This window comes from Marmota monax, unplaced genomic scaffold (genome assembly GCF_021218885.2).
Source record: "Marmota monax isolate L192 unplaced genomic scaffold, Marmota_monax_Labrador192_F-V1.1 WCK01_AAM20220418_F8-fsc00008, whole genome shotgun sequence".
NCBI classification, from domain to species: domain Eukaryota; kingdom Metazoa; phylum Chordata; class Mammalia; order Rodentia; family Sciuridae; genus Marmota; species Marmota monax.
The window spans coordinates 3511160-3525915 of record NW_026694432.1 but is presented as its reverse complement, the minus strand read 5'-3'; the positions used below and the strand labels follow the sequence as shown (position 1 = coordinate 3525915).

At 34.0% G+C, this 14756-nt stretch overlaps 1 protein-coding gene across 1 annotated transcript in view; it reads right to left on the bottom strand.

Moving 5' to 3' along the window:
* Stil (STIL centriolar assembly protein) overlaps positions 1 to 14756 on the bottom strand; it is a 49645-nt gene that overhangs the window by 12895 nt on the left and 21994 nt on the right. Inside the window, exons 10-13 of the mRNA XM_046418805.2 lie at positions 13318 to 13427; positions 9150 to 9264; positions 6374 to 7357; positions 173 to 338 (exon numbers count right to left, since the gene is read on the bottom strand). Coding sequence (XP_046274761.1) covers positions 173 to 338; positions 6374 to 7357; positions 9150 to 9264; positions 13318 to 13427 — 1375 coding nt within the window. The remainder of the gene's footprint in view (positions 1 to 172; positions 339 to 6373; positions 7358 to 9149; positions 9265 to 13317; positions 13428 to 14756) is intronic.

The following is a 14756-nucleotide window of genomic DNA, read 5'->3' as shown; positions in this document are numbered from 1 at the left end:
ATGTATATACATTTCTAAAAAAAGAGTAAAATAACAGACTGAAGTTATATTTTCATCACCTTGGTTTTATTCTATTGTACTCTGCACCAATTTTAGTATAAAAATCCAAAAGCCAGATATAAAAAAGCATTTCTTAAAAATTTCTTACAATTAAAAAAAAAAAAGAAATTACCTGTGCTCACAGCAATGCTTACACTTTTTTTCATGTGCGAGCCAGGGGAAGACTGTGCTTCCATGGAAACCAGCTCCATTTGCTTTGTAGCTTGCACAGTGTCTTCAACAATAGTTGTCTTAGGGGAACCAGGCTTCAGAGACTGTGCTTCCAGCAAACGCTGAATCTGTATCAATTAAAAACATACTTTAAATTGACAGTGAAGTTATCAACAAAATTGGCAGGAGAGTTTAATAATGAATTACAAAGTGTCCCAGTTATAAAGAGCTGACTTTTAACTATATTTTCTCACATTCCAATTAGAACATACCATGAAACTCTGTGTAGAGTCATTATCATTAGTTATTAAGAACACTTTAAGCTAAGTAAAAATTTAAAAGTGAAACATAAAAGTGTTTAGATTAGCATTTGTAAACTGACACTCATATAGAAAAGTCTGAATGGTTAATACTTCAACATTTTATTCCTACTTCACTAATAAATCAAGGAAGAATGGTATACTGTGAATCCATGTACCAAATATGGAACATTTTACACAAAATTTTCTTAATAATGTTAATCAGAGTTGCCCACATTTGACCATGCTGAAACTGGAAATGGTAATAAATAATGGCCATCACCTTTTGGGTGTTTCTTGTTTGCAAGACAAGATACCATAAATTTTTATGAATGATTTTTATAAAAACCCCATAAAGAATATACTACTATAAAATACACTTTACCGACAAGAAAACATAAGGCATTGAAAATTTAAGTTTCTTGCCCAGATCACGTAACTAACAAGTAGCAAAACTGAGGCTTAAAGACAAATAGTCCCTCCTCCTCCTCCTTTAAAAATTGAGATATAGGTGCTGAGGTTATGGCTCAGAGGTAGAGCACTCTCCTTGCACGTACAAGGCCCTGGGTTCGATCCTCGGCATCACATTAAAAAAAAAAAAATTAAAAAACAGTTATAAAAAACTGAGATATAATGCACATACCACAGAATTTACCACTTTAAAAAATTCATTAGTTTTAGTATATTCACAAAGTTTGCAGCCATCACTATTACCTAATTCCAGAACATTTTTATCAAACTCAAATAGACTCCATACCATTAACAGTTACCCCAACCCTTGGCAACCACTAAAATACTTTCTATCTTTATGAATTTGCCTACTCCGGTCATTTTGTAAAAACAGAACCACACAGTATATAGCCTTGTGTCTGACTTCTTTCATTTTTTCAAGGTTCAACAATATTATAGCATTTACTAATAGTTTTTATTGCTGAATATTCCATTTTATGAATATATGTCAAATCCTGTTTATCCATTCATTAGCTAGTGGACAATTGGATTATTTGTTTAAGCTATCATGAATAATATTGCTTTGAACATTTATATGTAGGTTTTTGTATGGAAATATTTTTTTCATTTCTCTTGGGTATACCAGAAGAGCTTCCCTTTATTTTCTGGAGGTACTGGAAATCAAACCCAGGGCCTCACAGGTGCTAGGCAAAAACCCTTCAACTGAATCATATCCCCAGCCCAACCCTGGGCTGTGATTTTAAATACTGTGATTTTTTTTTTTAAAATACTGTGATTTTTCTATTTCCTACAAATGGTACACTGTATTTAACTAATCTCATTAATTTTAGTGGATTAACATTATTAGTATAAATATTATCAACAAATTATTAAGATCAGTAGAAATAAAGGCTGAGTCAACATAAAATGGCATATGTATTTATAGTGGTTTTGAGCATGGGCTTTAGTATCATGAAGACATAAGTTTAAATTATACTCTGCTACCTTTGGGATATTATAAGCTTCAATATCACCCAAAACTAAGGTTGTTGTGAATATTAAAAGAGACGAATAAAATAGTTTAACTTGTTGAATGCTCATCACAGCCAGGTCCTACACTAAAGTATTTTATAATAAACATATTTAACCTTCAAATCTACAGATAATACCAATCATCTCTCCTATTTTTCAATGAGAAAAGTGAGATTTAGAAAGAACACATAGGAAACACTCAATAAGAGACTTTTTATACATATTCAGGGCCTAAAGTTAATCAGAAAGTATGCTTTAACAATGTGCTTTCTCAGCAGATGCAGAGGTGCATACCTATAATCTCAAATATTTAGAGTCGCGGGCTGAGGTAGGAGGATCACAAGTTCCAGGCCATCCTGGGCAACTTAGTGAGAGAACCTGTCTCAAAATAAAATTTTACACTGGGCTTGGTGGTACATACCAGTGGCTTAGGAGGCTGAGGCAGGAGGATCACCAGTTCAAAGCCACCCTAAGCAAAGGTAAGGTGCTAAGCAACTCAGTGAGACCCTGTTTCTAAATAAAAACAAAATACAGCTGGGGAAGTGGTTCAGTGGTGGAGTGCCCCCCAGTTAAATACCATACTACACACACACACACACAAAGATATATTATTCAATAAATATGTGGGGCTAGTTATCTGATTAAAAAAAAAATCTTACCTCCACATCCAAACAAAATAAAATAAAAGCAACAATCCCACAGGGGAGGGATGGAGAGTAAATTTTTTATAATCTTGAAGGGAAGAAGACTTTTCTAAACATAATATACAACTCAGAAAGACAATGAGTAATATTTAACTTTAGATAAGCTAGATTATTATGCATGAAACAAATGGCCAAAATGTAAAACACTTAAGACAAACTGTAAAAGATTCCATGTGTGATAAAGAATAAATTTTCTTAATATATAATCTCTTATAAATTAGTTAGAAAAGGACTTAGTAGAGAATACTTAAATAACAGATTTTTAACCAAAGGAATACAAATGGCCATAATAATTCATGTTACTTATAATAATATAATGCAAATTAAAAGTTTCTAATTATAAACCTGATAATTTTAGAGTTTGATATGGCTAACATTGCAGATACAGGGTATTAAACTGGTATAACCTGGGCTGAGGGTATAGCTCAGTGGTAGAGTGCTTACCTATCATGTGAGGCCATGGGTTCAATTCCCAATACTACAATAATAAATAAATAATATAAAGAGGTTTAATTCTTTTTATTAAAGACAAGGGAAAAGACTCCCTCCTACCCCTTATTTAAAGAGAAAGAGAGAGAGAGAGAGAGAGAGAGAGAGAGAGAGAGAGAGAGAGAGAGAGAACACGAACACTGGTATAACCTCTCTGGCAATCACTTTCACTCATTCAAGTAACAAAACATGTATTAAGCAACAATTACAAGTCAAGTACTAATAACGGTGCTAAAACAGTGATGGTAAGTAGCTGCCTCCTTAGAGCTACTTTATATCTCAGACCAAAAAAAAAAAACAAAAAAAAAAACACCAACATATAATTAAGGCGTGAATGACGTAAAGGAACTAGCCTATTTTAAGAACCAAAGGAGGCATATTTCAGTCAAAGAGAGACGCAAATTTAAGAATTAAATATAAGCATGTTGTGGCATGTTTGAAGAACAAAAAGCATAACACTGTGGCTGAAATGTAGTGAACATAGAAGAGAGTGTTAAGAGATGATTTGGAAGAAAGAGACAGACACAGAATCACAAAGGTCTTTGAGAGCCAAAGTAAAGAATGTGGAATTTATTCTAGTTGTAATGGAAAATCTCTGGAGGGCTTTAAGGAAGAAGGCCATGATCTGATCTGTGCTTTAAAAGATTTTTGTGGAGTTTTCAAGGGCAGGAAATATGGAACAGTACTGGGCATGATTAAAGAATGGTTTGACTTGGGGTATAGCAGGAAAGACAGTACAGAGTAGTTAAATTTAGGATGCATCTATAAAGTAGAGCCTAAGTTTTTTGTTTTTATTTTTTGTAGTGCTGGGGATTGAACCCAGGGCCTCATGCATGCTAGGCAGGTGCTCTATCATGGCTATATCCCCAGATCCAAGAGCCGAGGTGTTTTTTGTTTTTTAAATTTGGCCAGAGTGCCTGGATGACAGATGATGTCATTAACTGAGACAATAATGATAATAAAAATAATAGTAACAGTTAACATTTATTGAGCATTAACTTCATACCAGGCATGAATCTAAGCCCTTACTTAGTAACTCATTCAATCCTTAGAACTCCATACAACTCATGTATATCCCTATTTTGTATAAGAGAAAATTGAATTCAGGGTTAGGGGTATGGCTCAGGGTTGAAAACTTGCCTAACACACATATAAGCCCCTAAATTCAATCCCAACCACCACAACAAAAAAACTCAAAAACAACAACAGCATAAAGACAAAAAACTGAATTCACAGAAGTAAGATTATTTGTCCAAAGTCATATAACTTAATTTCACAATTTTACTTCTAAGAATCTATAGTACACAGATACTGACACATATGCAGTTAGGTGCAAATACAAGGATGCTCACTGCTTCATTTTTTTGCAATAATAGGTACTTCAAACTGTTGATATAATCAGTAGAACAATTAGAAAACTCTGTGTACAGCAGAACAAATTCCTATGTAGAGTATGAGAGTTCTATATGTACTTACAAGGAAAACGCCTAAAGTATTAAAAAAAAAAAAAAAAGAACCTACAAAAAGCTAAAAAAGAAAAAGAATTTCATGTACGAGGAGAATACTATATTTAACCACAGATTTCCTGTATCATATATTTTGGGGGGGATGGTTACTGGGGATTGAACTCAGGGGCACTCGACCACTGAGCCACATCCCCAGCCCTATTTTATATTTTATTTAGAGACAGGGTGTCACTGAGTTGCTTAGGCTGAGGCTGGCTTTGAACTCACATTCCTTCTGTTTCAGCCTTCCAAGCTGCTGATAACAGGCATGTGTTATAGCGCCTGTCCCAAGTTACTAAGATTTCTCAACAGCTTAAAGAATCCTTTTAGCCTCTATTATTCTTTTTTTGAACAAGACAAAAAAGAATTATTTTCATTATAGAAATATTTAACTAAATTAAAATTTCTGCTACATATTTATCACAATTTGTTAAAATCCAATGTATATTTTATAATTTCAAAGAATTTACCTAGGTTTAAAAAAACAGCAAAGCTGGGGCTGGGATTATAGCTCAATGGTAGGAGTGCTCACCTAGCATGTGTGAAGCACTGGGTTTAACTCTCAACACTACATAAAAATGAAACTTTAAAAATAAAGGTATTGTGTTAATCTACAGCTAAAAATATTAAAAACAAACAAAAAAAAGCAAACCTGGCCAGGTGTATTAGCACACACCTGTAATCTCAGAGACTTGGGAGGCTGAGACAGGAGGGCTCCAAGTTCGAAGCCAGCCTCAGCAACTTGGCAAGACCCTCTCTCAAAATAAAAATAACAAAAAAGAAGAAAAAAAAAAAAAAGAAAAAGAAGGAAAGAGCAAAGCTGAATTTTTCCCAGGTGCTCCTATCCAAAGCATTTTTAAGCACAATTTCAAATTGCTTTTTTTTCCAAACTGCAAACAAGATGCCTCCAATTTTATAAAGCACATGTATTTATGCATACTATATACATACACACATAAATACATATTATATATTATATATTCCATATAGCTTTATGGAAAAAACATGAAAATGAGGAACAATTGGTATGGGGTGGGTATATGCAGGAAGGATATCAATGAATAAAGACATAATACTTATAAACTAAACTATGCACTGCAATAAAGCTTAAGGGCTGGAGATGTGGCATATGTGAGGTCCTGGATTTGATTCCTCGCACCACAAAAAATAAAAAAGAACTCTGTAATAAAATCCCTTAAGGAACAGAACATTTCAGAACAAACTGAGTGGAACAAGTCAAGTTTTAGTCTATTCTCTGAAGGTACACTGGCTAAAGGTCGGTATACATAATAAATGATTAAAAAAGTAAAGATGTGTCAACGTTTAGTTGTATATAAATGTTTAGAAGAATTATACAATCTTTTTTTATAGGAGCAAAAAAGCAAAGAAAAATGCAATAGTCTTGTAGGTTAGGATATCACAAGATAGTGTGAAAGAAGGCTTGCTTTCTTTTCTGGTTCTACCATTAACTAGGAATGAGGAACTGGGTTAAATTATTCTCTCTAATCCTCACACTTCAGCTTATCTATAAAATGAGAGGTACTAGAATTCAGTTTTGAAGGTTTCTTTTAATTCTGACAACTCTATTCATAAAAACGTAATTACTGAAGAGTAATAAAACCAGTTTTTAAGAAACCATATCAATACAAAGAATTGAACAAAACTAAGAAATCTTCAAGCAAACCTGTGCCTGAAGTAGCCTCAGCTGTCTGTCTTGCTCTGTGACGAACCGATAAGCATCTGGAGACAGTCCCATCATTCCATTATCTGACTCAGTCTTGGTTGTGTGCATACACACTGCACAAGGATGTGGGTTACAAGAGTCTATATGTGAAGGTCTTGCCACAGGCGATGGTTCTACATTGTTGTGGGGAGAACAACTATCCATGCCTCCCTGAGGTCTCAAGGCTACAGGGCTACTTGAAGAATAGAATGCTTTATGACACAGAGCTGGACATCCACTTGGATGAATCAATGAATGTTTCTGAAGGGCTTCAGACTGGAGGTCTTGAATGGATCCAACTGTATTTACTCCTTGCCAAGAACTTATTGGACTATATTGAATATGGCCATGATGCTGATAACAGCTGCAGACATTTGTGGAATAATAAGTTGGTAGTGGGGGAGCAGGTACCTGACCTTCTATTGGTCTTCCTGAATTATGAGGTGAAAAAACAAAATTGTGTGGATGGGACTGTGGAGCAAGAGAAGACTGTCTAGAATTAAATGAGGAGGTTCTTAGAGGATACTCTTCTTTCTGTACATTTCCAGCAGAAACTGCTTGAAGTTTCTCAGTTATATCAGGAGGTGGAACATTAAAAGAAGATGGCTGAACACTCTTATTCCTAAAATGAGGGTTCCCTATGTTACAGGTAGATGGCTGTCTTACTTTGCTGTCTGTCTTGCTCTTGCTCCTCAAAGGAGCACTGTCCTGATTAAACTGACTTGATATCCCTTTTAAGGAAGACTCTCCAGGTTCAGCTTCTGGGCTGTGTTTCTCATCATAAAGCTCAGGTTTCATTGCCTTCAAGTGTTCAGAGTGCTGAATCAACAAACGAGAATTTTCAGTGTTCACCGTTTCTAATGGATTCAACATATGATTTGATTCTATAAAATTGCCATCTAAAACAAGTGAAAGTTCAGGAACTAATGGTTGGATCTTGGAAATCTACAAATGAAAAAGAAAAAAGAAATTCTTAGGAAAAGATATATGCATTACTTTCCTTAGATTAGTATTTCTCTAATATTAGCCATTTAAATATTATTCATAATCTATACCATCAATAAATATTTTCTGGATATCTTGAATGTAGGCAGTATGAATATAATTGTAAGCAAAATAAACAAGGTCTTTGCTCTGAAAGAATATAGCTAAGCATCTCCCAGACTTATTTAATAATGGAACTTCTTTTATTGGACCACTAATTAATGTTGCTTAGATCATAGGATATGAGAAACTTTTATACACTAGTTTTACATCTTCACTCTGTAAAGAAGTTATCACAGGTAGAATGTTTCAATAGACCTAGTAGCAAATGTTTATGTATCTCAAATAACAAGGGATTTTCCAATAAATATTTCAAAATATTTTTCCACTAAATTATGTTATTCTGTTATTCCTTTTACTGATGTCAGCTAAAAGGGCTGGAAAAAGAGCAGGGAAGACTAAACAAAATGCTCCTTGTGGAGAATTTGGTTATACCTTGATATTCATTTAAAAAATATTTCCCATACCTTTCTCTTCTAACATAAGTAACAAAACAAAAAACTAAAAAGGGCTGGGGGATGTAGCTCAGTGACACAGCACCCCTGGGCTCAATCCCACTATCAATAAAAAAATAAATAAATAAAATAAGTAACAAATCCATGTGAGGTATACAACAATTCTAAAAGAACCTACTGGTTGGCAGCACAAAAAATTATGATGGAATCAGAAAATTAACCTCTGATTGCAAAGGAGATGTTTTTTCAGAATATGGTAACAAAAAACAAAAAAATCAAGCTTTGCTGATAGTATAGAATGTTGAGTCTATATGGCTGTATTTTGTTTTGTTTTGTTTTGGTACCAGGAATTAAACCCAGGGGCCTTTAACCACTAGCGACATCCCCAGTCCTTTTTAGATTTTCTTTCTTTCTTTTTTTAAAGTCAGGGTCTTTCTAAGTTTCTCAGGGTCTCACTAAATTGCTAAGGCTGGCTTCAAACATATGATTCTCTTGCCTCCCTTAGCCTCCTGAGCCACTGGGATTATGGGCCTGAGTAATCCTGGCTATATGGTTGTTTAAAGCACCAGATTCTGGGCTGAATGTGGTGGCACATGCCTATAATCTTAACTACTAGGGAGGCTGAAGCAGGAGAATCACAAGTTCAAGGACAGCCTGGGAAATTTAACAAGACCCTGTCTTAGAAAACAAAACAAAACCCAAAACAAATCTCTATCAGATTCTAAAACCAAACCTCCTGAATTAACAATCCCAGCCTTACTACTCACTGTGTGATCTTGGACAGGTAACTTAACCAATCTATGCCTCACTTTTCTCTGAGAATAACAATTATATGTAATCATTATATATATAATTACATATATGTAAAGAGTATAAAGAATGTGTATATGCATTATTACTTTTAACAATAATTATATGTACTTTGAGGGTGTGTGTGTTTATATGTGTAAAATCATATAGAGATATATAGCTAGAATAATAAATAAATTTTAGGTCCTATTTAATGCTTTTTTTTTTTTTTTTTAAGAATTTTTTAAAATATTTATTTATTTTTTTTAGTTTTCGGCGGACACAACATCTTTGTTTGTATGTGGTGCTGAGGATCGAACCCGGGCCGCACGCATGCCAGGCGAGCGTGCTACCGCTTGAGCCACATCCCCAGCCCCTATTTAATGCTTTAAAAAGAGGCTTTTTGATCTCTAATCACAAAGGTGAATTCATACTAAGATCAGGGATACCTTCTGACTCACTGGATGAGGACTAGGAATTGGTCTTGGAGAAAAATCTTCATCTTCAACACCAGAGTCATGATCATTTACTGGTATTTTTCCAAGAGATAACTTCTGGGAAGAACTAAGGCATAGAAAAGGAGACAAGAAAAAATTTTAGCAACCTAGTATACTTTATTCTAGTTTAAACTGAGTGAATAAGACCTTAAAAAGTAGTATTTGGATCATTTAATTTAGTATCTAACACTATAGATTTTTTTTTCAGATCAATATTAGTTGACCAGGAAAGCTGATCTATTCAAGTTCTTATTTAATTGATTACCTTGTTTACCTGATCATGGCAGGTTTATCCCTATGTTATTAACATTACAATAAATCAATAGTAACTGAGCACCTTCTGATTGATTATGCAAGGAGTCTACAAGTATACTTAATATAAAAATTATAATCTGTTGATAAGGCATGCACATTGACACAAACACTATGCTAAAAAGGAAAATAATTAAAGAATTACATATTCCTATGAAGTTATATCTGTGATGGGAAAATACATTTAGGTATCACCTCTCATTTAGTCAGCTATGGTTATTGTATCACAGATGGCATACTTCTGCAGAATATAGAACAATTTTGAGTATTAGTACTAAGTTTCAAAAGCTGAAACTAGGGTTTAAGACTAAAGATTTGAAATACTATATGTATCATGTTTTTATCTAAACTAGATAAAGTTTCAATAGAATGCTTTAGGGGAAAGTAAAGTCAAAAGGAAGCTAAGAGCAGGGTGTAGTGGCACACACCTATAATCCCAACAACTCAGGAGGCTGAGGCAGGAGAATCACAAGTTCAAAGTCAGACTCTTAGCAACTTAGTGAGACCCTATTTCAAAATAAAAAAGGGCTGAGGATGGGGCTCAGTGGTTAAGTCCCCCAGGTTCATTTCCCAGTACCAAAAAAAGAACCAACAAAAAAAGGAAGCTAAAAGAGAGCTTAGAACTAAAGAGGCTCTTAAGAAAGGATCCTGTATATGAAGAACTCCAAAAAACTTAACAAAAAACATAACACCAAACAAACAACAAAAAAACTCCAATCAATAAATGGGCAAAGGAACTGAACAGAAGAAGAAATAGGCATGGTCAACAAATATATGAAAGAATGTTCAACATTTGTAGCAATTATAGAAAGTTGAATGAAGACTACACTGAGAATTCACCTCACTCCAATCAGAATGGCAATTAGCAAGAATACAAGTAACAGTAAATATTGGCGAGGATGTAAGGGAAAAGGTACATTCATACACTGCTGGTGGGACTGCAAACTGGTGCAATCACTCTGTAAAGCAATATGGAAATTCCGCAGAAAACCTGGAATGGAACCACTTTTTCTTTTTCTTAACTGGAACTAGGGATCAAACCCAGGGCTTTATGAATGTAAGGCAAACACTTTGCTGCTGATCTACATCCCAGTCCTGGAACCACCATTTGACCTAGTTCTTCCACTCCTTAGTATATACTCAAAGGACTTAAAATCAGCATACTATAGTGATGTGGCCACATTAATGTTTATAGCAGCTCAATTCACAATAGCTAAGCTATGGAACCAACCTAGGTGCCCTCCAACAGATGAGATGAATGGATAAAGAAAATGTGGAATGTTATGTGCAATGGAATATTACTCAGACATAAAGAAGAATGAAATCCTGGCATTTATTAGTAAATGGATGGAACTATCATGCTAAGCAAAATAAGCCAATCCCCCCAAAAACTAAATGCCAAATATTCTCTCTGATATGTGAATACTAACACACAATAAGGGGTGGGGAGGGAAGAATAGAAGTTCACTGGATTAGACAAAGGGAAATGAAGGGAAGGGAGTAGTGGAAATAGGAAAGAGTAGAATAAATCGAACATAACTTTCCTATATGTTCATATATGCATATAACACCATATCACGTACAACCACAAAAATGGGATCTTAACTAGAATAAGTTATACTCTCTTTACGTATAACAAGTCAAAATACACTTGTTATACACTCCCTTTATAACAAGTCAAAATACATTCTATATCTAAAAAGAGCAAACAAAAATAAATAAATAAAGGTTAAAAGAAAGAAAGGACCCTGCATCCTGTTTTATACAAGTTGAATTCTTTCTTGTAGAAGATAATAGAACAAGTAACTCCAAAGCAGACTTGAAATTCTAATAGCAGACGAGAACTTCCCCCAAACTGATAGTCTGGAGAGAGAGACACAAAGATTTTTCTCTGCAAGGTACTGCAATGAAGCAACAAGAATATCTGCATAGTGTGTTTAAGCAGATGGTTCTATACCAAGCCACAAAGCTCTCCCATCAAGTCAAAGGACAAGTGAAATACAGAATGATATCCCAAGTGCTCAGAATAGCACAGACATGACAGAGAGAGCCAGGAACCAGAATAAGGTCATAGGAGTTTCACTGCAGGAATGTGCACAAGTCTGCTTAAGATCAGCTGCTAATGATAACATCTCAATATACAGCAGTAGAGATGGATGAGAATTATGTCAACTCTTATTCCAAGTATTGGTACACCATTTACAATCCTTTACACAAAACCCAAAGGGCTGGGGTTGTGGCTCAGTGGTAAAGTGCTCATCTCACATGTGTAAAGCAGTGGGTTTGATCCTCAAACATATAATAAATAAAATAAAGTTATTGCATCCATCTACAACTAAAAAAAAAAAAATTAAAAAAAAAAAAGGAAAAGGGATGAAAAGGCCTTGATTTGACTGAAATTTGGTTTCTATAACTCAGTAGAAAGATTTTTTGTTTGTTTGTTTATCATGCTAATATTATAAACAGATAGCACTAAAGGTCCAAAGATAGATCTGAGTTATAGTAAAAAAGTTGAATAACAGAAAAGTCAATTGCTATGATGCATTAAAAATAACAATTGTGGGCTGGGGATACGGCTCAAGCGGTAGCGCGCTCGCCTGGCATGCGTGCGGCCCGGGTTCGATCCTCAGCACCACATACCAACAAAGATGTTGTGTCCGCTGAGAACTAACTAACTAAATAAATAAAAGAAAAAAAAAGAAAGGCTATGCCTTTCAAACTAAAAAAAAAAAAAAAAAAAAAAAAAAAACAATTGTTTCTAAACTAAGGAATCAAAGAATAAACTAATAACATCATGTCCCTAACCCTTATCACATCACCTGGCACATAGGTAGAATAAATGATAAAGCTGGGTTAGGGATGTAATGGTTAATTTTATTTGTTAATTTGGTTAGGCCAGAATACCCAGCTATTTGCTCAAACATTGTTCTAGATGTTTCTGTGGATGTTATTTTACTCTCCATAATATGGGTGGGCATCCTCCAATCAACTGAACACCTTAACAGAAAGACTAATCTCCCAGGAGAGGGAATTCTGCCAGCTGATAGCCTTTGTAATCAAATTACAACTCTTCCCTGAATCTCAGTTTACCAGCCTACCCAGCAGATTTTGGACTTGCCAAAATTCCATAATTACAGCAGCCAATTCTTTAATATAAAGATCTCACTCTACAAATATACATCCTACTGTTTCTGTTCTCTGGAGAACCCTCATTAATACAAGGGTGTATCCTCTTTACCACAAAAGTAGGATACAATGACACAAAGAGTCACAAGCCCTTATTTAATATTCTCCAAGTGTATTTGCTTTGAAAAATTTTAAACAAACCATTTATTTTTTAGGTAGAGGAGTTATTTTAATAGTATTTTATCTGACAGAGCCAGGTTTAAAATTATAAGGCAGGGAAGAACAAACAAAAGACATTAAAAATAGAATACATTGAGTGATATTGGCCAAACTATATTGTTATATTGTGTACTGTGTGCATGTACAAATATGTAACAACAAATCCCATCAGTATGTATAACTATAACACACCAATAAAAAAATGTGGGGAAAGAAATAGAATGCTACTTCTTAGGCAAGATAATTTCTTGACAAATGCCTTTTTTGTTTCCTACATAATAAATCAAGTCAAAAGAAAATTATATTAGACTCTTTTTATTAAAATTATCAGCCAGCTTTCTAGAGACTATGAAAGAATACATTTAAAGCAAAGACAGTTTTATCAAAAATAATTAGTTATTTTAATTACCAAAAAATAATAAATATAATAAAGTATATATGACAATAAAAAGTTATCTCTTACCTCTTAGTTGAAAGACTCTTTGAAAACTTGCTGAAAAATTCTGTTTCTGTATCTTGGCTTTCAGCACTCAGTTCAAAATGGATTTGATTTTTGTCAGAAGGTTCAACATTCTGAAATGAAGTAGGTCATACTTTGAGATGTGACTTAAATAAAAACACCAGAGAATTCAATTTAGATAAAAAGTATCTCTGAAATACTGGGTAAATTGGTGGGGAAACTTCTGATTTCTGTAACTCTAACCTTCTTTTGTAAAATGTCCATTTCCCAGATCTGTAAGTGAAAGTTAAAACTCAATCACCTGTATTATGTAATTAACTCAGTAACCAGGACTTTAATGAATATAAAATAACTATAAACTGAGGATGACATTTAAAGAAAAATGATAAATGACATGTCTCTAAAATAGAAACAAATTATCAGAGATCATTTAAGATAATAATAACTACAATATGAGAACTGCTATAACCTATAAATGAACTCAAAAGATCAGAATGGATATACATGGTTATTTAGAGTTATTCAACTTTTTTTAATAAAATAAAGAATATTTTTATTTATTATTGATCTAATATAAATTTATTTATTATTGATCTAATAAAAAGAATTTCATTAAAAAATGATTTTTACACAAGGTGTACAGTGGTGCACACCTGTAATCCCAGTGATTTGGGAGACTGAGGCAGGCGTATCACAAGTTTGAGACTGCCTCAACAACTTAGCAAGGAACTATCTCAAAAAAAAAAGATGTGCGGAGTCAGGGGTGGACGGTGGGGGTGGTGAGACCAGGACATAGCTCAGTGGTACCATGTCCAATCACCAGTACAGCCAAACCAACAAACAAAAAAAAGTGGTCTTTAGGTGGGTGTGGTGGTACTTGGCTACAGACCCAGAAGCAAGACCTTTGTTTCAAAAAAGAAAAAGAAAATCAGTTTTTAAAATTTGGTACTGGAGATTGAGCCCAGGGACACATTACCACTGTACCATATCCCCAGTCCTTTTTATTTTTTTATTTTGAGACAAGGTCTCACTATTGTTAGGGCCTAGATAAATTATTGAGGCTGGCTTTAAATATGCAATCCTCTTGCCTCAGTCTCTCAAGTCATTGGGATTACAGGCATGTGCCACCATGCTGGCTAAATTTAATTTTATATGACACCTGTACTTTAAAAAAATCTTCTTTTTCTTTGATCATCCTTAATGAATTTCTATGTATTTTATTTTTTTCTATATATTTTAATAGATACAACTTCTTGGATTATATAAACACTGACTTTTAAGTGTGAAAACTTTATGTATTAGTTATATACATATTTTTAAAATAACAGTCAAGGCAAAGAAAATACTAAAATCACAAAATTAATTCTCACCAGTACAAAATGATACAACATATAAAAATTATTGACATATTCCTCAAAAATTTTAGAAAAACCCAGGCTAGG